This window comes from Musca domestica, unplaced genomic scaffold, assembly GCF_030504385.1.
Source record: "Musca domestica strain aabys unplaced genomic scaffold, Musca_domestica.polishedcontigs.V.1.1 6, whole genome shotgun sequence".
In the NCBI taxonomy this organism is placed as follows: domain Eukaryota; kingdom Metazoa; phylum Arthropoda; class Insecta; order Diptera; family Muscidae; genus Musca; species Musca domestica.
In genome coordinates this window covers 3,718,411-3,745,719 of record NW_026712363.1, presented here as the reverse complement: position 1 = coordinate 3,745,719, position 27,309 = coordinate 3,718,411, and the positions used below count along the sequence as shown (strand labels likewise).

The window sequence follows — 27,309 nt, the reverse complement described above, 5'->3', positions numbered from 1 at the left end:
TATCTTCATGATTTAGGCAAATATTAGGATTTTAGGTAAATCGAACAAATGGGCGTAAATTAGGCGTGGTAACTTTTTCTTTGCATAAAAACCTAACTCGGGGTAGAAATATATATATATATATATATATATATATATATATATATATATATATATATATATATATATATATATATATATATATAACAATTGTTGTTGTGTCATGGAATCAGCTGAAAACGACTGGACCGAATTGCATAATTCTACAAACGTTCGTCATCTAAATCCTTCGTCATATCTAAAATCCTTACGTTTGCAAAATAATGAAGATATCGGTTTGAAAATTATTACACGAATTACACATATTATTACACAAATCCAAAAAAATCTCGTAAAAATGTTAAATTTTCATTTTGACTTTTGTGGTGTACAATACTAATGTTTTATTTTGCATGATTTTTTCCATTTTGACTTACTATTTTGGAATGTACATTTGTAGCGTTTTTTTTTTTTTTTTTTTTTTTTGAATTGAATTGAATTCTAATATGATGTGTAGTCTTTTTGAGTAATATAAAGCGACGACAATTATAGAGTGGGGGACCTAAATAGATGATGTCAAAATAATTTAACGTGGTCAAACCAAAGTTAAAGGATAACAACTTTTTTCAAAATTGCTAAAAAATCAAAAAAAAAGAGCCTATTGCATTGCAAAAACTCTAAAATCGGGGAAAAAATAGAGAACATTTTTCCAATGGAATCAAATTTTAAAATAATAGCAAGGACCAAACTTCATAAGGACCTTTAAACATTCGCTGTAAAAAACCAGCGAATTTCGGCAAAAAAATGCGTAAAATATGCCAATTAAAATATAAAAGAAAAAATCCTTTTGGCGTGAATTCTTTTCAATTTAAAAACTATATAGAAGTGTACAGTTTTTATTGTTTTGACTTCTGTATGAATAATATCAAAAATGAAGTAGTACGCAATACGATGTTAAATGACGATCTTTCATGTCTGAAATTGGCATTTAGCTTTCAACTCCAGGATCTGCATTGTGTTTCAGCTGGAACACATTTAAACAAACAAAAATAACCGACAAAACGTTATAGGGCTCATTTCAAAAGGTGGACGTATCTACTTCTTTCACATGACAATAATCCGTCCAATGAGAACTCAGTATGCAAAATTCATTGGGACTGCAATCAGGTCGGGGACTAATATAAAGGTCGCAAAAAAGAAGAGGGAAAAGGATTTCTATTCTTTCAGAAATTCTTCATAAACTTTCACGATACCTTAAATCGCTTTTGCAGTTAATGATATGGGTCATAACCCCCGGATAAGGATGCAACCCAATTTCAAGTATATCTTACATTTTAACAATATTTTCATACTAATTTCGGCAAATGTTGGTAATTTGGGAAAAAAAATATCCTTGCAAAAACTGATCACGTTTTGTATAACCATCATATGATTTAAGGAACCGGACATTTGTTTAATCGTCTTATGGGGTCTCCAACGCGCGATTTTAATGACAAATATTACATATTACTTTAAAAACAAGTAAAAAAATTAAGTTCGGCTGGGCAGAACTATTAATATCATCCACCTTAGGATAAAAGAAACATTTTTATATAAAAGTATCTGAATTCAAGCTTGTTTCACTTTAAACTTCATATACCAGTAAGACTGTTTGGATAATGCAGTCAACTTATCACAAACCCATAAAGGGAATAAGGCCGTTATATGGGGCCATACCAAGACGGGAACCTCTGTGGACAATTTTATACTTCAAGGATTGTCATCTATCAAACCTTTTAAAATACCAAATTTGAAACAATTATGTACGTAAATGTGACTAGGATTATCAACATACCCATTATCGGTAGGTATCGTTATATGCGTTAGACAAATCCTAGAAAAATGTGGCAATCATCAAAATACAGAACTTCGAGAGATACCGTTATATGGGGACTATACCAAAACGTGGACCGATAGATCTCATTTTCAATACCAACCATCCTATACACAATACAAATTGTTCTGCTAAATTTTGATGCTCTACGTCAAATAATGTGGGCTGTATCGATGGATATAATAAGCATTAAAGACTAAAATTAAAAAAAAAAAATTCAAAATGTTTGTTCTACCCCGTTTTTATGCAAAGAAAAAGTGACCACGCCCAATTATAATATTTGCTAAAATCATGAAAATATCTTTTCCAAAGTTAGTATACGACGTAATCTTGACTCTCCCTTTAACTTTAGGTATCTGTTTGTGGTCAGAGGAACTGGCCACAACTTCTTTCAATCTATATGTAAAAAATTTAAAAAAGTATAGTAACACATCAATCGAGAACGACTGGACCGATCTTCCTTTCCTTCCTTCCTTCCTTCCTTCCTTCCGAATCTTCCTTTTCTGAAAGAAAATTTTGAGAAAAGCCTCCAGAAAAATCGAGAAACTGAAAAAATTTACTGTTCTATATTGATATGGAATTTTGTGTACAACTGTTCAGAATGCCTTTTGGAATTGAAAATTCTAATTGAAAACAAGTAAGCAAAGGCTATAGACGTGCGGTGCCGACCATGTGATACCCTACAACACAACAATATTTTAGAAGCCCCCTTATGTCGAAAACCAGTTTGGAAGATTTCACTTTTGAAATTAGATCACGGAGCACTGCCCAGATATTACTCTTAGCATTTTGACCAGGGACATTTGCCTAATATTTACGAACTCCGTCGTGCTCTCTCTTCAGGCGTGTCCATTGGCTTCAATTGTGTGATCAGGAATTTTTCTATTTTGCGATCATCTACGATATTTAGCTATATTCGTCAACGATATCAGCATAAAAAAGAGAGAAGTTCGCCTTTCGTGTATTTCGGATATCGCCTGTAAATAATGCTGGAATTTTTACACAAAAGTAGTGGTCCATTCTACCCGCTGTCCTAAACTCTAACTTCATGCGAGATTTCGTGTCCTTCGCTTTCTATTTGTGACCTTTATAACGGCTGCAAAATCAGGAACATTTTTAGTTTTTGGTCCATTTCAACCCCTAAATATATTGCGGACACCTTTGAAAACAATAGGCCTAGCTACCTTTGAGGATCGGACGATAATTGCAATCTGTATATAATAACCTCAATCTGTGTTGTAAGGTGAAAAAATATTACAAATTATACATTTCAATATTATAAGTCGAATTGAAGAAATCGCATGTGATAAAAAAATATGAAAAAATAAAAAATGTCACAAAATACTACAAAATCTATATTAACATCGTTACTGACATTTTTATGCGATTTTTAAGATTTTATACTTTTATGCCAAGAGGGCATTCTAAATTGACAACATTTGTCAAAATCGGTCCAGCCATTCTGGAGATGAATGATGAAGCATTTTAGCTAACATCCCCTTCCTTTGTATACATGTGTTGTATATATTTCGCTATATATATCCGATATATTTACTATCGGCATCTACGTAACGATCAGGATTGACCTGTTCGTCTATTTGTGATTTCGCCGGGATTAAAAATATTCGCGGTTTAATGGAAAATTTGACTTTTATTTAAAACAAATGTTATAGTCTATTTCACCCACTAAATATTACCCGATGACCATTAAAATTGGAAGGCTTCTGCCCAGCCCTAAGCTCTAGCCCCGTGCTAACTTCCGCTTCGATTGGTCTATAATTGCGACCTGTAGAGCAACTACAAAATCAGGATTTTTTCAGTTTTTGGTCCATTTCAACTCCTAGATATAATGCGATAATCTCTCAAAGCAATATAGTTCTATTCTGACCCAAACCCTACCTCCATTATAAATTTCGTGAAGATCGGGCCATAGTTGCGACCTGTAGAGTGATTACAAATTAACATAGACAGACGGACGGACATACATAGCTAGATCGTACCAAAGGGCGGTTCCCTCCTATGTGGGAAACCAATATTTCGAGGTGTTACATAATTTTTGGCTCAATCAAACTTATAATACCCCCAACACATAGTGTTGTAGGGTATAAAAACGAAAAAATTGAGAAATTTTACACATTTTTAATACATGACGTTATGGCTGTCATATCAAAATTTTCAATTTGTATTAAAAAATACTTCTCAAATCATCAACAACATTTTAAATCTGAACGTACTTTAGAGCCTATGCCTAATGAGGAACCAATAGTAAACAGATATCGCCGGTATTGATTTCACAATACTGAAAACTTAAAATGTCGAATTACAGTTCATTCGGTAGAAATTGTAACAAAAACATGCAAAAGGACGATTTTTTAGTGGAAAGGGATATATTCGAACTTCCTAGGAATATTGAATAAGAGTTCGACGATTAACCTAAATATTTCCCCATTATAGTGATTTCAATGAACGGCCGCCTAGGCGTATATAGATTAATTGACATAGGATTTTACACTGGTATAAAGTAAATACCTTACAATATGGTCTTCTAATAGTTACGAATTCAAAATTACTTTTGATTTGGAAAATATTGAAAATTTAGTTAAATACGATGATATAACAAATATAAAGAGGTACTGGGGGATAGAAAATAAATCATAAAGTGGACTTTTGTTGTAATTTTTTGACAAATGATTTATAGCCTCTAAAATGCTTTTGAGCCCTTCAAAATACTTCCAATCGGCCAAATAAGAGCACATTTGGCCGACCAATATGACGAGATAATATTATATGAAGCTTTATTTAAATGAGAACAAAAATATAAACCTTTTCTAACATCAATCAACCGGTGCAAATTTTGAAAGACGCATATTAAATTTTGTGACCTCTATCGTAATTGCAAATGGCGAACGGAGAGGCTCACGGACATAATTTAATCGACAAAGATTCCTACTTTTTAAAATTCTTTATGGCGTCCCTAACTTTTATAAACCGATGAAACTTTATTTATGATAGTTAAATTAAAGTCATATTGCCAGGATTTCAATTTAGAAATAACTGCGCCGCAGATAAAAATCCCAAAGGGGGGATTCCCGGGTCAAACTTCTTTAGGGTCCATTTTATATAGCTTAGCCATACACAAATGCCCTCAAATACTTTGCTCTATACTCCGCAAAAGTTACGATAGTTTTCAATTTGATGCAGCCCTAGGGGTTACATGAAGAACCATTTGTACAAAATATGTATCAAGTCGGTCTACATTGTGATATAGCCCCACCCCCTCAAATGATAAAGCCCCTTTCAAATTCTTCAAATGTGGATCATTTGAAATTTTAGAAAGAAACACACATTCTTTAAAATAATTATAAGTATAGGACCATGCTTTGGTATTACGCTTTTATAAAGGTATCTGCTGATTTCAGCTATTTTCAGGGTTTTGGTCACATCTTTCAATTGATTTTGCCCTTATTTGGCATCTTAGCTTCTAAAGAGGTAGAAGACCTCTTCGCGGAAATTTTTCAATGTCAATATTTCGGAGTAGCGCCCATATAAAAGTACCTGCAGATTTTACCTATTTTGAGGGTTTTGATTATATTTTCGAATCGATTTGGCTTAAAATGTTTGTTTACGCTACTTTGGGGGTAGAGAAGTATCTTACATGGGGCCATTATAAACATTAGATAACTACTTTCTTATATATGAGCTATATTATTTATACATTTTAAATCGTCCGGTACTTGAACCGGATTTTGGCACAAAAGGAAAGCTCTAGTAGATTATTTCGTCAGCTTGACTATAATTTGATACATGATAATGATAAGCAACAATTTTTGAAATATGCAACTGCGTGGAAATGCAAATGTTGACATGACACATACGCATACTATTTTTCCCAATGCATAAACGTCTTTACGATGAAAAGTAATTATGTTCTTTGCAGGAGTTCGAAAACTTAATGTATCATAAAAATCTTTACCACTTTGGAAACCGAAGAAGATTTTGCTAAGAAGAAGACAAAGGCACATATTCAGGTATTGAAAATTTTTTAGAAATATTAGTAAGGTTGTAAAACGAGAACTCCTAAGAAATGCTGGTTATTGATACTTCGGTTTATATTTATAAGGTTTCTAAAATCATTCCAATACTAAAAAAATGTAAAAACCCGATGTCTAGTTATAACCTTCATTATCTTATACTGATGTACAAGTATGCTTGTATAAAACGCATAATACGAATAAAAATATAACTGATTATTATAATGCGTCTAAAAGTATGCCCCAAATTATGTGTTTGAAGTCTGTACTCAAATTAAGACTTTAAAAACCAAGAAAACTTTAAAAATAGCAGATGTCGCAACAACAGCCTTTTGCGGTCAGGTAGGTAGGTCATAGACTAATGAATATATATGCCTTTTTATACAAGTGGCTCTCAGCACGCTTATGCATAGTCAATATGCTTATTCACGCAGTCGACCTTCTCGACATTCGAAGACACATTTCATAATTTTTCAAGCATTTCACTCGATTATTTCTGGAATGGGCTTTAACTTTCAAATAGTATGGAAGGTTTGTTAACTTTGTCATGTCGGTTTAGCAATGTCTGTCCGTCTGTGGAAATCACTCTAGTTTCCGAACGAAACTAAGTAGTTTATAAAATTTTACTCAAATATTTTTTAGGTCTGCAGAACTTTGCAGAAATAAGCTATATAGGTCATCGTTTTGGTATATCCGACAGATTTAAGATTTTTTTGAGAGTTTTAGTCCAAATTCCATTATGTAAAAAATCCTTTCATAGAACTGTCAATATAGGTCGAAGTTTGGATATTGTACCCAAATAACTGTTCCTTAGAATATTCGGTCTTTTGATGAATTGCGTTACACTCTTTACGGGAAATGTTTCAAAGTTAGTATTTGAAGTTCCTAATGGGTACTACTTCCTTTGGCATTGTCTATGCCGGTCCACGTCTTCATAAAACCCACATATACCAGTACCTCACTTTGTTCCATTTATTCGGTATTTTGATATTAGCGACATTATTCACTGGAATTGTATCTAGTTTCGTATTTGAGGTTGGGAATCGGTACTGCAGCCCATGGCATAAAATTAATTAAGTAGGTCCACGTCTTCGTATAGCTCCCATATATCGGTTTTCACTTAAACAGTATTTTTGGACGGCATTTTTTTTAAGTTCCTTTTAAATGTTGGAGGGTACTAAAAGTTCGGCCTGCCCTTCGCTGCTTTTTTACTTGCAAATTGCTAGCTTTTCCCAGTCTAAACTACGTTCTAAAGAATGTACAAAGTAGTTTTTACCGTAGTTATTTTTATGTTGCAAAATAGTTAGGCTTAATCCCATCATTTTTGTTTTTATAAAAACAATGTTTGTTTTTTAGTGGAAAATCATGGTAATGTTTATGATCAAGATACTGAATATAGAAAGGTATCATTATATGGGGGCTATACGAAGACGCGGACCTGCATGGACAATTTTCTGTCGTAGGATGTATTACCCATTAGGAACTGTAAAGAGTGTGACATAATTCATAAAAATACCGAATATCCTGAGGTACAGTTACATATATAGGTATTATATCAAACCTACGATCTATATTGACAGTTCTATGAAAGAATTTCTTATAAAATGGGAACACATGCTGCCAGCAATATCGGGTTAAAATTGGGACCAAAACTACAAAAAAAATTAAATCTGTCGCTACAGCTTTATCTGGGCTATAGCAAAACATGGACCTATATAGCATATTCCTGCAAAGTTCTGCACACCTAAAACATATCTGAGTAAAAGCATATCAGACGGAAAGACATCGCTAAATTGACATGACAAAATTAACAAAACCTCCATACTATTTGAAAGTTAAAACCCATTACAGAATAAAATATAATATGTGATGACATCTAGAAATACGGGAATAATCGAGTGAAATGCTTGAAAAACGATGAAATGTGTCTTCGGAAGTCGAGTAGTTCGACTGCGTGATTAAGCATATTGACTAAAGCGTGCTGAGATCCACTTGCATAAAAATGCAAAACTAACTTTCAAAAAAAAAAAACTTTTATTAGTCTATTAGACCGCACGAAGACTGTTGTTGCGACTTCTGTTAGCAACTGATATTGAAAGCTTTTGTGGTTTATATATTCACTAGCTGAACCTGATGCGCTTCGCTACCCCTTTGATTTTATATATATTCAAAATAATGTATACGAATATTTTTTGGTTTTAAAAAAATAATAAAACAAATTCAAGAGTTTAAAAAATTTCTTTATTGTAATACTTTAATGGTAAACAAACAAATCGTTCGGTCTACCAACGTGTAAACATGCCAGGCCATGAAAAAAGCAGGAACAGACCAAATTTAGAAGAGTTTGTCCTTCGGATTTATTTATTTCATAGCAAAAGCCATGAAACTAAAATATTTTGAGGTTGAGTGGCATCTCTGTTGCAATTAGTGAATTCGAGGTAGCAAATACTTCCCCGTAATAATCGTATCCTCAATTAAATTTTTGTGTAGTTTTTTACTGTTTGCCTAATATATCCATATCTGAACCGATTTCAATTTAATTTGATAAAATCTATTTTTGGACCAAATTCAGTCAGACCTTCCATATTTCATCGAAATAGAAGATACATAGCATATTTGGTGCATCAAATATACGAAATCGGCCGAAAACATGTATGGGATGATATTGAAGCCTCAACCGATTTCAATATAATTTGGAAAATTAGTTTTAATACCAAATTCCTCCACACATTCTGAATTTCGTTGGATTCGGAAATATATTCGAGCACAAAATACAGGAAATCAGCTATATGGGAGCTATATCCGAATATCAACGGATTTCAATATTATTTGACACATTTATTATTGTAACAAATTCCGTCACCTATTCCGAATTTCATTGGAATCAGACACATATATCGTGTTTGGTGCATCAGATGTGAAAAATCGGCAGAAAAATAGCCAAAAAAGATTTATGGGAGCTATATCCGAACCTCATCCGATTTCAATATAATTTGGCAAATATATTTTCTGATCAGATCCCGTCACACATGCCGAATTTCAATGGAATAGGACATAAAGGTGTTTGGTGATTCAAATAAACGAAAAAGTTTGAAAATATAAATGGAAGCTACATCCAAATCTGAACCTATTTCAATACAATCTAAAAAAAATATTTTTCCAAATTCCGTTACGCACTCCAAATTTGAAGAAGATATCTGTAATGGATCAATAGATATGTGCATAAAAAACTATTTTTTTTGGAGGTACCCCCGATTCTGATGCTTTATCTCCCGTTCTAAGTGGAACTTCAAAAATTTATATAGCCTATATCACTTTCAGGCTATGCTGTAGTATATTTGGAAATTTTCAGGAAAATTTTTTCAGCAGTTTGTGAGTCTATAATTTACAAACAATCAAACTTACAAACTGTTTCCTCTTTTTTAATTTAGTCCTAATCTCACTACAGACTTTATTCACATAAATTGTGGCATACTTTTAGACGCACATATTAACATATAACTTGATTTGTATTATGCGCACTTTATAATATATAACTTGTTTCACTTTGCCCAAATTTCTTTGGGACCTGTATAAAGCCTTCACCATACACAAAAAAATTTGGATTACTTCAATTTGGTTTAAAAAACGTTTTAGTCAAATCTTTAATTTAATTTCGCCAAATGTTAGTATTATGCGTTCCTCCTCCATGATGTATGTATGAATAGGTAATACAGTAATACCAGCTTTTAGGATCTTCATTCAAATAAAATAATTCTGTTATGAAAATATGAACATGTTAAACGTTAATATTTAACATTTCTAAAAAAGTTAGTTCTTTCTCCATACTTTCCACGATTTCGCTTCCTTTCAAATTGACCTTGCACTGAAACAAACATTTTTGCGAAAAATCTTTTATTTACACTGAAATTAGGGAATTCTAAATGGCACAACAATTGCTTCTTTGTGATCTATTTTAATGTTAGCCAAGGCACGATGGACCCTCTCGATCGCAGCAGTCATCTGAAAATTGAAACAAAATAAAATCAAACGTAAATAGGGTGAAAGATAAGCATGTATAAAGTGTGTATAATATACAATAACCACGTTATGATTTTGAGAAATGAAACCAACTGTCAGTTCGGGTGCTGTTTCAAATCTAATTTTATTAATTAATATTTTCATTAAGAACTAGTTAAACTAACTTTAATTGACCTAATCGCACTGCACTGCATGGATGTTAGTCCCTTCATTCAAGTACACTGTCCGCCCTTAGGACATGGTACTGTTAAATCGGTTAGGTTTTATCAATGCATTTGGGTTAGTTTTGGTCTAGTCCCGGTCTGTTATGGTCCACATTTTACACGAGTGGTCGTGGAGTAGTCGCATTATTTGCAGGGCATTCGCAGGGTGGTCTCTTACTGAGCATAGATAGTTGTGTGAGTGGGTCATTATATACACACTATCATATGCACCAGCGCAAAAGAAAGTTACAATAAATGATTTTTATGACGACTGGTAAATAGATAAGTTTAGAATATTTGTTTTTATTTGCTAGATTTTCGTTTTCTCGCAAGCAAAGGCAGGTAAGGCGTAATTTTCAGAAGCTTTTTAGGTAGAGGAAACCCCATGCTAGCGTCTTCTGCATTAAATATATTTTTTATGGTGGGAGATAGGATTTGTTTGGACTTACGATCGTTACTTTTTCTATATTTTTATTTTTAAGCTGCAACTTACATAAAAAATAAATTTTTAAAGAAATCACATTTCAATAAAGATTAAAATAATAACATTTGGAAAGTTACACGTTATATGTTACACATAATATGTCTATCAGTGCCGAGGTGCTATAGTTGAGCGGTGTATGATGAATCTCTTATTCGAAACATGCTATATTAATGCCGGTTTTTTTTTATGATGATTCGACAATGAACTCGAAAAAAAACGAAAACGTAAAACTGTATAAGCAATTATACGCTAGACAAGGTGGCACATATTAAGAACTCCAAACACCAAAGATGTGATAAAAAAATTGCTCAAATATGTTGGGAATATATATAAATGTAACCCAGGGCCCTATTCCACAGAAACTTTTCTCGTTGCTCTTATACATTTTTTGCCAATTTGCAAATATTTTTGTTCCACATATTTGATCACATTTGATTAAGGCCAGATTCACATAATGTTAGATCTATATGTAAAGCTACTTTTTCTACATTTCTGTTAAGCATTTTTATAACAGACTTTACGCGCTTCACACAATTTGTTATGTGAAAGTAAACGCTTTATACGCACAGAATTAGAGTAAGATAAATATAATATATGTATATTGTATAACATTGGACTGCATATATTATATAGTGTAGCGTTTCGGTTAAATTTTAAGATTGTTGCCTTAAAAGTCTGCTACCAAAATGGTAATTATAAATAGAACAGAATTTTGTCATAGAAGTTATTTTTAAAATAACTTCTGGGGAGAATATCCCAGACAAAAAACAAGAGAACTGATGAGGATTGGTGTTGTTTTTATAAAAACAACAAAAAAGGGATAAAACCTGACCATTTTGCAAAACAATTTCATATGAAAGTTGTGGTCCATTTTACAGCTAAATATAATCCAATGGTCATCCAAAATGTTATACTTCTTCCCGGCCCTTAACTTTCTTCTCATGCGAAATTTCGTGTAAATTGGTTTTCAATTGCGACCTGTGAAGCAACTGCAAAATCAAGATTTTTTGGTCCATTTGTTTGTCTTTGAAGATGTACACTTAGGGGTTGCACATCTTCAAAAACAATGGGCTTTTATTCTGACCCTAACCCTACCCCCATGTAAAATTTCGTGAGAATCGGACAATAATTGCAACCTATATATAATACTCTCAATACATAGTGTTGCGGGATGTAGAAAAACTTTATACAATTTTATAAAATTCAAAGTCAGATTGAAAAAAATCTCATGCGATAAAAAATATGACAAAAATTGAAGAGGAACAAAAAAAAAATAATAAAATACTTTTTCATTGTCATATTTTACGCCATTTTCTTAGATTTTATCCTTTTCTTACCAATTTATGAGAATTGTGAAAATCAGTCCAGCGGTTCTTGACTTATAAGGGAATAACTAAGATCTAGATATATTGTACCTAATTTGCTATATAACCGATATCTTAGCTATCAGCATCACTGTAATGTTCAGTAGTGACTGTTTGATGTATTTGTGATTTAGCCGGGATTAAAAATAAATATTAGCGGTTTAGCGGAAATGTTCGTATTTTTTTATGGTTTATTTTACCTGTTAAAAATTGTCCGATGACCTCCAAATTGGTAGGCTTCTGCCCAGCCCTAAACTCTAACTATATGCCTTTTTTGTAATTGTAGCCTGTAGAGCAACATCAAAATCAAGAAAATTTTCTGTTTTTGGTCAATTTCAATCCTTGATTGCATGATTTTTTTTCATTTTGACTTACTATTATCGAATGTACATTTGTAGTGTTTTTTTTTTGTATTCTATTATGATATGTAGTCTTTTTGGGGAGTTAAAAGCGGCAACGTACAAAAATGGTTGTTATAGTTTTTATGTATTTATTGGGTAAGTGAAACTATCCGATTAAAATCATTTCAGAAGAGAATAAGCTATAAACAAAACAATTGCAGGCGGGCTACACAGAAGTGTAGTACCGAATCATGTGGTGGCGAAACTGAGTATATGATGTCGAAATAATTTAACGCGGTCACAGCATAGTTAAAAGATAATTCCTTTTTCAAAATCGCTAAAATATAAAAAAGAGACTACCTCATTGCTAAAATTCTAGAATCGGGAAAAATCGAGAAACAGTTTTTAATGGAATCTAATTTCAAAATTATGGTACATTCTATTGAAAAACTTCGTAAGGACCTTTAAACATTTGCTGAAAAAAATCCGCGAACAAGTTGAAGATTTTTTTCAATATATTTTTCTCTTTTTTTCATGCGCAATACGATATTGAATAGCGATCTTTCATGTCTAAAATTGGCATCTAGCTTTCAACTCCAGGACCTACATCGTGCTTCAGCTGGAAGATGCAAACACATTTAAAAAAAAAAAACAAAAATTACCGACAAAGCGTTATGGGACTCATTTCAAAACGTGGACCTACTTCGTTCACATGACAATAATCCGTCCAATGAGAACTCAAAATGCAAAATTCATTGGGACTGCAATCATTGAAATACCGACCTTTTGAAGGTCATGATATGGGTCATAACCCCCGCATAAGGGTACAACCCCCAAGAGAATATTGGTTGGGAGCGTAGATTTGGGATGCACGTCGTGAAAAATTACGAATATTGGAAAGTAGCACGAGGCCGAACATTTGTTTAACTGTCATTGAATTATAATATGATGAAAAATATGGACAATTCAAATGACAACAAAATTAATTTCCATCTTACGGTAATGGGTATAAAAGAGTAATTGTCTTTGACCATTCCGAAGTCATTTTGCCCTCAATCATGAGGTGGACAGTAAAGGCCTGCACAAGACGAATTGTATGAATTATGCTTTTTTTGACACACTGACTTTGTCTATTCAATCATGTGCTATGTATTTGATAGACAATGACAACGAACAACATCCCCCATTTTGAATCGTGTGTGCCATTGTCTAAGGTTCGATCGTGGCATGGCTGACTCGAATATTTGCATGGTGTTCTCCATAAATGCAGGGTGTCGACGATAACATCGAACCATGTCATCGTCAAATTGTGTGTCATTTGTGTACGTGTGCTTAAATTGAGAGTGCGTGTGTGTGTGTTACTTTCGACGATGAGAATATCTTTTTGTGTGTGCTGTAATTTTGAAGTAAAATACATATAAAAGTGAGTACGAAATCAATAATTAAAAAATATTCTTTATGACGCAGTTGAGGGCAGAGATATTAAGAAAATTTATCAGTTTTTTTTAATAAGGATTGACATTTTGGATTGTTTCGTCAATAACCAAAATGTGAACATTTTGTGTGGACCAATTATAAGTACCTGAAATATGTTATTATTGAACATGAAATACTTTATAACAAATAATGTATTTTTTCACATATCGGAAAACAGGTAGCGATTGCGCTTTGCCTTCATTACGTGTGTGTCTTTTTCGTTGGTAATTGTTTCATTATTGTTGTAATTTTTGTGGTAGAACATTTTTCTATGACACACTATTCAACATCCCCTTTTATTGGCCATTACATGTTATGACGATGGGTTTGAGTCTGACCGACATAACGAGACATCGAGCATTTTGTTGGTCCCTTCATTCAAGTACACTGTCCGCCCTTAGGACATGGTACTGTTAAATCGGTTAGGTTTTATCAATGCATTTGGGTTAGTTTTGGTCTAGTCCCGGTCTGTTATGGTCCACATTTTACACGAGTGGTCGAGGAGTAGTCGCATTATTTGCAGGGCATTCGCAGGGTGGTCTCTTACTGAGCATAGAAAGTTGTGTGAGTGGGTCATTATATACACACTATCATATGCACCAGCGCAAAAGAAAGTTACAATAAATGATTTTTATGACGACTGGTAAATAGATAAGTTTAGAATATTTGTTTTTATTTGCTAGATTTTCGTTTTCTCGCAAGCAAAGGCAGGTAAGGCGTAATTTTCAGAAGCTTTTTAGGTAGAGGAAACCCCATTCTAGCGTCTTCTGCATTAAATATATTTTTATGGTGGGAAATAGGATTTGTTTGGACTTACGATCGTTACTTTTTCTATATTTTTATTTTTAAGCTGCAACTTACATAAAAAATAAATTTTTAAAGAAATCACATTTCAATAAAGATTAAAATAATAACATTTGGAAAGTTACACGTTATATGTTACACATAATATGTCTATCAGTGCCGAGGTGCTATAGTTGAGCGGTGTATGATGAATCTCTTATTCGAAACATGCTATATTAATGCCGGTTTTTTTATGATGATTCGACAATGAACTCGAAAAAAAACGAAAACGTAAAACTGTATAAGCAATTATTCGCTAGACTAGGTGGCACCTATTAAGAACTCCAAACACCAAAGATGTGATAAAAAAAATTGCTCAAATATGTGGGGAATATATATAAATGTAACCCAGGGCCCTATTCCACAGAAACTTTTCTCGTTGCTCTTATACATTTTTTGCCAATTTGCAAATATTTTTGTTCCACATATTTGATCACATTTGATTAAGGCCAGATTCACATAATGTTAGATCTATATGTAAAGCTACTTTTTCTACATTTCTGTTAAGCATTTTTATAACAGACTTTACGCGCTTCACACAATTTGTTATCTAAAAGTAAACGCTTTGTACGCACAGAATTAGAGTAAGATAAATATAATATATGTATATTGTATAACATTGGACTGCATATATTATATAGTGTAGCGTTTCGGTTAAATTTTAAGATTGTTGCCTTAAAAGTCTGCTACCAAAATGGTAATTATAAATAGAACAGAATTTTGTCATAGAAGTTATTTTTAAAATAACTTCTGGGGAGAATATCCCAGACAAAAAACAAGAGAACTGATGAGGATTGGTGTTGTTTTTATAAAAACAACAAAAAAGGGATAAAACCTGACCATTTTGCAAAACAATTTCATATGAAAGTTGTGGTCCATTTTACAGCTAAATATAATCCAATGGTCATCCAAAATGTTATACTTCTTCCCGGCCCTTAACTTTCTTCTCATGCGAAATTTCGTGTAAATTGGTTTTCAATTGCGACCTGTGAAGCAACTGCAAAATCAAGATTTTTTGGTCCATTTGTTTGTCTTTGAAGATGTACACTTAGGGGTTGCACATCTTCAAAAACAATGGGCTTTTATTCTGACCCTAACCCTACCCCCATGTAAAATTTCGTGAGAATCGGACAATAATTGCAACCTATATATAATACTCTCAATACATAGTGTTGCGGGATGTAGAAAAACTTTATACAATTTTATAAAATTCAAAGTCAGATTGAAAAAAATCTCATGCGATAAAAAATATGACAAAAATTGAAGAGGAACAAAAAAAAATAATAAAATACTTTTTCATTGTCATATTTTACGCCATTTTCTTAGATTTTATCCTTTTCTTACCAATTTATGAGAATTGTGAAAATCAGTCCAGCGGTTCTTGACTTATAAGGGAATAACTAAGATCTAGATATATTGTACCTAATTTGCTATATAACCGATATCTTAGCTATCAGCATCACTGTAATGTTCAGTAGTGACTGTTTGATGTATTTGTGATTTAGCCGGGATTAAAAATAAATATTAGCGGTTTAGCGGAAATGTTCGTATTTTTTTACATAAAAGTTATGGTTTATTTTACCTGTTAAAAATTGTCCGATGACCTCCAAATTGGTAGGCTTCTGCCCAGCCCTAAACTCTAACTATATGCCTTTTTTGTAATTGTAGCCTGTAGAGCAACATCAAAATCAAGAAAATTTTCTGTTTTTGGTCAATTTCAATCCTTGATTGCATGATTTTTTTTCATTTTGACTTACTATTATCGAATGTACATTTGTAGTGTTTTTTTTTTTGTATTCTAATATGATATGTAGTCTTTTTGGGGAGTTAAAAGCGGCAACGTACAAAAATGGTTGTTATAGTTTTTATGTATTTATTGGGTAAGTGAAACTATCCGATTAAAATCATTTCAGAAGAGAATAAGCTATAAACAAGACAATTGCAGGCGGGCTACACAGAAGTGTAGTACCGAATCATGTGGTGGCGAAACTGAGTATATGATGTCGAAATAATTTAACGCGGTCACAGCATAGTTAAAAAATAATTCCTTTTTCAAAATCGCTAAAAAATAAAAAAGAGACTACCTCATTGCTAAAATTCTAGAATCGAGAAAAATCGAGAAACAGTTTTTAATGGAATCTAATTTCAAAATTATGGTACATTCTATTGAAAAACTTCGTAAACATTTGCTGAAAAAATCCGCGAACAAGTTGAAGATTTTTTTCAATATATTTTTCTCTTTTTTTTCATGCGCAATACGATATTGAATAGCGATCTTTCATGTCTAAAATTGGCATCTAGCTTTCAACTCCAGGACCTACATCGTGCTTCAGCTGGAAGATGCAAACACATTAAAAAAAAAAAAAAAAAAACAAAAATTACCGACAAAGCGTTATGGGACTCATTTCAAAACGTGGACCTACTTCGTTCACATGACAATAATCCGTCCAATGAGAACTCAAAATGCAAAATTCATTGGGACTGCAATCATTGAAATACCGACCTTTTGCAGGTCATGATATGGGTCATAACCCCCGCAAAAGGGTACAACCCCCAAGAGAATATTGGTTGGGAGCGTAGATTTGGGATGCACGTCGTGAAAAATTACGAATATTGGAAAGTAGCACGAGGCCGAACATTTGTTTAACTGTCATTGAATTATAATATGATGAAAAATATGGACAATTCAAATGACAACAAAATTAATTCCCATCTTACGGTAATGGGTATAAAAGAGTAATTGTCTTTGACCATTCCGAAGTCATTTTGCCCTCAATCATGAGGTGGACAATAAAGGCCTGCACAAGAAAAATTGTATGAATTATGCTTTTTTGACACACTGACTTTGTCTATTCAATCATGTGCTATGTATTTGATAGACAATGACAACGAACAACATACGATATTTTGTTAACGATCGACACAAATTGTCTCCCATTTAAATTTAATACGGAACTAAACGTTGCTAAATGCATAATAGAACTTCTAAATGAATCGAATAAAAAATATATGTCTCTTTTTAGGTATATTCTCAATGTTAATAATAAGATTTTATTTCATTATTTAAAAAATTATTTAAAAAAAGAATCGACCTAAATTCACAATATAAATAATCAAATGGAGTTAATATTTAGAAGCGTATTAAGTAATTTCATAATTGACTTTAAAGACACAAAAAAGTTTTATAATATGATTAAGTATATTTAGTTTTAGATACAAAATATGTTATTTCCTAAACAAAACTTCACCGCAAAATTAGCGCTTGAATTGTTATATAGAATTTGCAAATCAAATAGTTTAACTTTTTTGATACTTGTTGTGTACATTCTTGGTACATTCTATTGAAAAACTTCGTAAGGACCTTTAAACATTTGCTGAAAAAAATCCGCGAACAAGTTGAAGATTTTTTTCAATATATTTTTCTCTTTTTTTCATGCGCAATACGATATTGAATAGCGATCTTTCATGTCTAAAATTGGCATCTAGCTTTCAACTCCAGGACCTACATCGTGCTTCAGCTGGAAGATGCAAACACATTTAAAAAAAAAAAACAAAAATTACCGACAAAGCGTTATGGGACTCATTTCAAAACGTGGACCTACTTCGTTCACATGACAATAATCCGTCCAATGAGAACTCAAAATGCAAAATTCATTGGGACTGCAATCATTGAAATACCGACCTTTTGCAGGTCATGATATGGGTCATAACCCCCGCATAAGGGTACAACCCCCAAGAGAATATTGGTTGGGAGCGTAGATTTGGGATGCACGTCGTGAAAAATTACGAATATTGGAAAGTAGCACGAGGCCGAACATTTGTTTAACTGTCATTGAATTATAATATGATGAAAAATATGGACAATTCAAATGACAACAAAATTAATTTCCATCTTACGGTAATGGGTATAAAAGAGTAATTGTCTTTGACCATTCCGAAGTCATTTTGCCCTCAATCATGAGGTGGACAGTAAAGGCCTGCACAAGACGAATTGTATGAATTATGCTTTTTTTGACACACTGACTTTGTCTATTCAATCATGTGCTATGTATTTGATAGACAATGACAACGAACAACATCCCCCATTTTGAATCGTGTGTGCCATTGTCTAAGGTTCGATCGTGGCATGGCTGACTCGAATATTTGCATGGTGTTCTCCATAAATGCAGGGTGTCGACGATAACATCGAACCATGTCATCGTCAAATTGTGTGTCATTTGTGTACGTGTGCTTAAATTGAGAGTGCGTGTGTGTGTGTTACTTTCGACGATGAGAATATCTTTTTGTGTGTGCTGTAATTTTGAAGTAAAATACATATAAAAGTGAGTACGAAATCAATAATTAAAAAATATTCTTTATGACGCAGTTGAGGGCAGAGATATTAAGAAAATTTATCAGTTTTTTTTAATAAGGATTGACATTTTGGATTGTTTCGTCAATAACCAAAATGTGAACATTTTGTGTGGACCAATTATAAGTACCTGAAATATGTTATTATTGAACATGAAATACTTTATAACAAATAATGTATTTTTTCACATATCGGAAAACAGGTAGCGATTGCGCTTTGCCTTCATTACGTGTGTGTCTTTTTCGTTGGTAATTGTTTCATTATTGTTGTAATTTTTGTGGTAGAACATTTTTCTATGACACACTATTCAACATCCCCTTTTATTGGCCATTACATGTTATGACGATGGGTTTGAGTCTGACCGACATAACGAGACATCGAGCATTTTGTTGGTCCCTTCATTCAAGTACACTGTCCGCCCTTAGGACATGGTACTGTTAAATCGGTTAGGTTTTATCAATGCATTTGGGTTAGTTTTGGTCTAGTCCCGGTCTGTTATGGTCCACATTTTACACGAGTGGTCGAGGAGTAGTCGCATTATTTGCAGGGCATTCGCAGGGTGGTCTCTTACTGAGCATAGAAAGTTGTGTGAGTGGGTCATTATATACACACTATCATATGCACCAGCGCAAAAGAAAGTTACAATAAATGATTTTTATGACGACTGGTAAATAGATAAGTTTAGAATATTTGTTTTTATTTGCTAGATTTTCGTTTTCTCGCAAGCAAAGGCAGGTAAGGCGTAATTTTCAGAAGCTTTTTAGGTAGAGGAAACCCCATTCTAGCGTCTTCTGCATTAAATATATTTTTATGGTGGGAAATAGGATTTGTTTGGACTTACGATCGTTACTTTTTCTATATTTTTATTTTTAAGCTGCAACTTACATAAAAAATAAATTTTTAAAGAAATCACATTTCAATAAAGATTAAAATAATAACATTTGGAAAGTTACACGTTATATGTTACACATAATATGTCTATCAGTGCCGAGGTGCTATAGTTGAGCGGTGTATGATGAATCTCTTATTCGAAACATGCTATATTAATGCCGGTTTTTTTATGATGATTCGACAATGAACTCGAAAAAAAACGAAAACGTAAAACTGTATAAGCAATTATTCGCTAGACTAGGTGGCACCTATTAAGAACTCCAAACACCAAAGATGTGATAAAAAAAATTGCTCAAATATGTGGGGAATATATATAAATGTAACCCAGGGCCCTATTCCACAGAAACTTTTCTCGTTGCTCTTATACATTTTTTGCCAATTTGCAAATATTTTTGTTCCACATATTTGATCACATTTGATTAAGGCCAGATTCACATAATGTTAGATCTATATGTAAAGCTACTTTTTCTACATTTCTGTTAAGCATTTTTATAACAGACTTTACGCGCTTCACACAATTTGTTATCTAAAAGTAAACGCTTTGTACGCACAGAATTAGAGTAAGATAAATATAATATATGTATATTGTATAACATTGGACTGCATATATTATATAGTGTAGCGTTTCGGTTAAATTTTAAGATTGTTGCCTTAAAAGTCTGCTACCAAAATGGTAATTATAAATAGAACAGAATTTTGTCATAGAAGTTATTTTTAAAATAACTTCTGGGGAGAATATCCCAGACAAAAAACAAGAGAACTGATGAGGATTGGTGTTGTTTTTATAAAAACAACAAAAAAGGGATAAAACCTGACCATTTTGCAAAACAATTTCATATGAAAGTTGTGGTCCATTTTACAGCTAAATATAATCCAATGGTCATCCAAAATGTTATACTTCTTCCCGGCCCTTAACTTTCTTCTCATGCGAAATTTCGTGTAAATTGGTTTTCAATTGCGACCTGTGAAGCAACTGCAAAATCAAGATTTTTTGGTCCATTTGTTTGTCTTTGAAGATGTACACTTAGGGGTTGCACATCTTCAAAAACAATGGGCTTTTATTCTGACCCTAACCCTACCCCCATGTAAAATTTCGTGAGAATCGGACAATAATTGCAACCTATATATAATACTCTCAATACATAGTGTTGCGGGATGTAGAAAAACTTTATACAATTTTATAAAATTCAAAGTCAGATTGAAAAAAATCTCATGCGATAAAAAATATGACAAAAATTGAAGAGGAACAAAAAAAAATAATAAAATACTTTTTCATTGTCATATTTTACGCCATTTTCTTAGATTTTATCCTTTTCTTACCAATTTATGAGAATTGTGAAAATCAGTCCAGCGGTTCTTGACTTATAAGGGAATAACTAAGATCTAGATATATTGTACCTAATTTGCTATATAACCGATATCTTAGCTATCAGCATCACTGTAATGTTCAGTAGTGACTGTTTGATGTATTTGTGATTTAGCCGGGATTAAAAATAAATATTAGCGGTTTAGCGGAAATGTTCGTATTTTTTTACATAAAAGTTATGGTTTATTTTACCTGTTAAAAATTGTCCGATGACCTCCAAATTGGTAGGCTTCTGCCCAGCCCTAAACTCTAACTATATGCCTTTTTTGTAATTGTAGCCTGTAGAGCAACATCAAAATCAAGAAAATTTTCTGTTTTTGGTCAATTTCAATCCTTGATTGCATGATTTTTTTTCATTTTGACTTACTATTATCGAATGTACATTTGTAGTGTTTTTTTTTTGTATTCTAATATGATATGTAGTCTTTTTGGGGAGTTAAAAGCGGCAACGTACAAAAATGGTTGTTATAGTTTTTATGTATTTATTGGGTAAGTGAAACTATCCGATTAAAATCATTTCAGAAGAGAATAAGCTATAAACAAGACAATTGCAGGCGGGCTACACAGAAGTGTAGTACCGAATCATGTGGTGGCGAAACTGAGTATATGATGTCGAAATAATTTAACGCGGTCACAGCATAGTTAAAAAATAATTCCTTTTTCAAAATCGCTAAAAAATAAAAAAGAGACTACCTCATTGCTAAAATTCTAGAATCGAGAAAAATCGAGAAACAGTTTTTAATGGAATCTAATTTCAAAATTATGGTACATTCTATTGAAAAACTTCGTAAACATTTGCTGAAAAAATCCGCGAACAAGTTGAAGATTTTTTTCAATATATTTTTCTCTTTTTTTTCATGCGCAATACGATATTGAATAGCGATCTTTCATGTCTAAAATTGGCATCTAGCTTTCAACTCCAGGACCTACATCGTGCTTCAGCTGGAAGATGCAAACACATTAAAAAAAAAAAAAAAAAAAACAAAAATTACCGACAAAGCGTTATGGGACTCATTTCAAAACGTGGACCTACTTCGTTCACATGACAATAATCCGTCCAATGAGAACTCAAAATGCAAAATTCATTGGGACTGCAATCATTGAAATACCGACCTTTTGCAGGTCATGATATGGGTCATAACCCCCGCAAAAGGGTACAACCCCCAAGAGAATATTGGTTGGGAGCGTAGATTTGGGATGCACGTCGTGAAAAATTACGAATATTGGAAAGTAGCACGAGGCCGAACATTTGTTTAACTGTCATTGAATTATAATATGATGAAAAATATGGACAATTCAAATGACAACAAAATTAATTCCCATCTTACGGTAATGGGTATAAAAGAGTAATTGTCTTTGACCATTCCGAAGTCATTTTGCCCTCAATCATGAGGTGGACAATAAAGGCCTGCACAAGAAAAATTGTATGAATTATGCTTTTTTGACACACTGACTTTGTCTATTCAATCATGTGCTATGTATTTGATAGACAATGACAACGAACAACATACCCCATTTTGAATCGTGTGTGCCATTGTCTAAGGTTCGATCGTGGCATGGCTGACTCGAATATTTGCATGGTGTTCTCCATAAATGCAGGGTGTCGACGATAACATCGAACCATGTCATCGTCAAATTGTGTGTCATTTGTGTACGTGTGCTTAAATTGAGAGTGCGTGTGTGTGTGTTACTTTCGACGATGAGAATATGTTTTTGTGTGTGCTGTAATTTTGAAGTAAAATACATATAAAAGTGAGTACGAAATCAATAATTAAAAAATATTCTTTATGACGCAGTTGAGGGCAGAGATATTAAGAAAATTTATCAGTTTTTTTTAATAAGGATTGACATTTTGGATTGTTTCGTCAATAACCAAAATGTGAACATTTTGTGTGGACCAATTATAAGTACCTGAAATATGTTATTATTGAACATGAAATACTTTATTACAAATAATGTATTTTTTCACATATCGGAAAACAGGTAGCGATTGCGCTTTGCCTTCATTACGTGTGTGTCTTTTTCGTTGGTAATTGTTTCATTATTGTTGTAATTTTTGTGGTAGAACATTTTTGTATGACACACTATTCAACATCCCCTTTTATTGGCCATTACATGTTATGATGATGGGTTTGAGTCTGACCGACATAACGAGACATCGAGCATTTGGTTGGATGTCACGTACTGTTATGCGTTTGATCAAACAGGGCGCAACATGACGAGCGTTTTCTCCCCATGGCATAAATAGAGAAATATGTCACACTTACAGCCCTTTAGTGGACACTAAATAGCACGCAGCACGGTATTCTCAACGTTGCAAATAAAAATTCCAAATTACTGCTAATTTTAATGGAAAATTTTGCCAAGCTCTTTACAATACCAAAAATTTTGCCGTTTACTTAAGTCAAATCTGTGATTTATTACGCTTTAAAAAATATGCATTAAAGACTTAAAGTACGGGCCGGCAACGCGGACCAGGCCAGCTAGTTATTAATATATTATTGGTGTATTTTTCATACTTTTCAGACAATAGACCTATTCGAAATGGTATGAATTGCCAAAATCAGACCACCGTTTTTGAGCTATAAGCGTAATAACTAACATAACTTTCTTTTATATATGTATATACCCAGCGAATCAATTGTGGAAAATAGTTAATAGTTGTTGGTTGAAAATGTTTTTTTTTTTTTTTGAGAAATGTTCGTTACGTTTTTATTCATGTTAATTTTATTTGTATACAAGCTCACTCGACCCGCTTTGCTAAGTGTTAGTATTTCAAAAGTACGGGTCGCGACTTATCCACTGGGCGAAGAGTTCGTGATCTAGTTAACATATTTGGGGATATTTTTCTGAAAACGACTTGTATCTGCAAGGTTCAAAACAATCCACAAAAAATCTGAGTGTTATGAACAGTAAGTATGTTTTTTTTTTTGAAACCCTAGTTTAAAAAAACAAGTGCAGCCAGAGATAAACGTACTTTCTGCAATTACCGCTCGTTTGTTAATGTATATTTATTTATTTCGGAAAAAGAGAGTAAAAAACTCGAAAAGCCGAAAGGAATAGGTAACCAGGGCTGCCATTTTTATCGATTTATCGACATTTTGACGATTTTTCACTCTAAAAATGGAAAAACCCGATTTTGCCTCAAAAATGACGATATTTTGTTAACGATCGACACAAATTGTCTCCCATTTAAATTTAATACGGAACTAAACGTTGCTAAATGCATAATAGAACTTCTAAATGAATCGAATAAAAAATATATGTCTCTTTTTAGGTATATTCTCAATGTTAATAATAAGATTTTATTTCATTATTTAAAAAATTATTTAAAAAAAGAATCGACCTAAATTCACAATATAAATAATCAAATGGAGTTAATATTTAGAAGCGTATTAAGTAATTTCATAATTGACTTTAAAGACACAAAAAAGTTTTATAATATGATTAAGTATATTTAGTTTTAGATACAAAATATGTTATTTCCTAAACAAAACTTCACCGCAAAATTAGCGCTTGAATTGTTATATAGAATTTGCAAATCAAATAGTTTAACTTTTTTGATACTTGTTGTGTTAACCTACCACAACCCGACGACGCAAGCGACGGCGTAAAAACGTCCTCATTGTGCGCAGTCGTTGGTAGCCCTGGCATCAGGTGTCAACTTTATTCGATCTATGGCAACCTATCAATTCGATGGCGCACTGCAGCCAACTTTTAAAAATTGCATTATTGCAGAAAAGTTTTTTGAAGCAGCACAACTAAAAGCCATTAGAGGAAAAGAAAAGTTTAATTTCAATTTAACACCAGTCAGAGCCGGTACTCTCCTCTCCAATTATAATTTGAAGTTACCCCTCATTGTGGATAAAGTAGTGTTTGTGTGCCGAATAAATTCGTTTTGATTAATAATAAAGGTGAGATTTTAAGGAGATTCCTTATCGTGAGCAGGAATTTAACGCCAACATTTTTCGTGTTTCTTTCAATTCCTTTTTTGGCAGAATCTGAATTTTTGCTTGGACACTGTTCCAAGAAAGACCGCCAACCACGCCGCCTAAGACCAAAGGTTAGGTTATTGGACATTTTTGCGTGTCAATTTGTACCCTATCTTTAAAGGGCAGTGCTACCTAATATAAGGACAAATCCCATCGGTACTGTTAAGGAGACCAAAATCTGACCATATCAACATATTCCCAAATTGTGGTAAGCCGAAAATCCTATATGCCTAAAGGAGAATAACGGAGTAAGTACGCAATCACACGGGTACAGTTGAAGCAGTCAATCATCATCCCTGGGTTACCCACCTCCTTCAGTCACAGACGGGAGGGGTGGGCCCTGTGTTTTTTTTGCAACCTGTTCCTCGACGGTCAGCCGAGCTGTTTTAGAAACTTTCCGGATACATCCAGTGTTCCTAGTTTTGTGTTTTAACGATTTTTTTAAAAAAACCTTCCTCATATGTATATAAGTTTGTACATATGTACGTATATACATGTTGACTTATATAAATTTTAATGTTAAATTTTGGCTACTACAAAAAGTAACGGTTCTTCGCCACGTGTTTAGTGCCCTTGTGAAATTGTTTTTGGTAACGGAACCTTGTGTTCCAATTGAGAAATTATTCCACTACATTCTTATTGGAATTAAATTAGCAGCCTAGAATTTTCTGATTTTTTTCAGATTTCTTTCTTTTTGGCTATATTTTTTTTAAATTAAATTGAAATTCAAATATGAATTTATTCATAACAATTTTGGAACTTTATAAGCTGATGTAGTTAGTGCAGACGGCGTACTCTTAAAAATCATAGTTTAAGTTTTTTTATCTCTTTTTCTTTTACCTTTAAGGGTAATTTGTAAAGCCAATTTAAATTTATAAATCCTTATACCTAAAATTTTGTATATATATGTATATATAAATATATATATACCTATATATATTCATACAGATCTATATATTTTTTTTATAATTGTTCTATTCAATTTGTCAATTGTTGATCCCACTTCCTTTATTTAAAAGCGGTACAGTCCAAATTATTTAAAAGGGGCTAAGCCTTAACCATTGAGCTCAATAGGTGTTAGGTATCATTCGGCGTATAAATTTAGTGCATTTTGGCACAAGAAATGGGATTAACAAACAAAAATTCTCTTAATAATTTTTGTATGTATCCTAATATTAAATTGTGCTTTATTTTTGCTATTTCTTTGTTAGTGTATTTGATTCTACTTACGGATGTAAATAGATTTAAGTAAATCTAAAGATTATCCTTAAGTATAAATTGTTCTTAAGAATAAATATGAATTGTTTGACTGAATTTAAAGAAAATTAATAATGTTCCAGTAAATTTATTTAAGAAGGATATGTAAGCAGGAAAGAGATACAGCCAGCGAAAGTTTTGGGGGTCTTCAAATATTTTGAAGCCCATATGGGGGTTCTTACAGAACCCATGGGAGGGATAAGGGGTACCCCTTGTCATCTAGGGGTACCCACCACAACAACATTTTGAGTCTGCAACAACAACAAACATAATCGATGATATTTTCTTTGTGACATACATAAATATTTTTGTACGTAGCCGTGTGTGGACGACTGAGCATAGCCGATACAAAATGATAGAGTAGGCCTCCTGTCACCATGGTCAAACCAATCTACGGTTTCACACACGCCCCTGAACGTTACAAAATGGCGCCCAACGTGGGGCCCGGTTTAATCCTGGTGTATCATATTTTGTTTTTTTTTTTTTTTTGATTTGTATTGATTTCTTTGAATCTGTCTTGAGTTGTTGTTAGATGACGACAGTCAATAGTGATTCAACATAATTAATTATAATGATTTTCTAGAATTTCACCTTATAGAAAGGTATTTTATATGTCATTGGAGTATTGTATTTATGATAATATCCAATTTGCGATAAAATATTATATCAAAATCGTATATTTAAATACAAGTCATAGAAGATATATGGTCATTAGTCATTGACATTTATGGTCAAAGACAATTTGCGATATTTTATTTGGCTTGTGATTTTATGACATATTGAAGATATTCACTTATTT

The 27,309-nt window shown here is 32.8% G+C and overlaps 1 protein-coding gene across 3 annotated transcripts in view; it reads right to left on the bottom strand.

Annotated features, from left to right (window-relative positions):
- The window catches only part of LOC101895836 (uncharacterized), a 180,340-nt gene that overhangs the window by 102,246 nt on the left and 50,785 nt on the right, over nt 1-27,309 (bottom strand). For 2 of the 3 annotated variants that reach the window (XM_059129116.1, XM_059129117.1), the window contains exon 5: nt 9,830-9,924. In XM_059129116.1, coding sequence (XP_058985099.1) covers nt 9,832-9,924 — 93 coding nt within the window. In that variant the 3' untranslated portion in view covers nt 9,830-9,831. Of the gene's footprint in view, nt 1-9,825; nt 9,925-27,309 lie in introns of those variants that run through there. The other variant, XM_059129118.1, reaches the window with a different exon arrangement.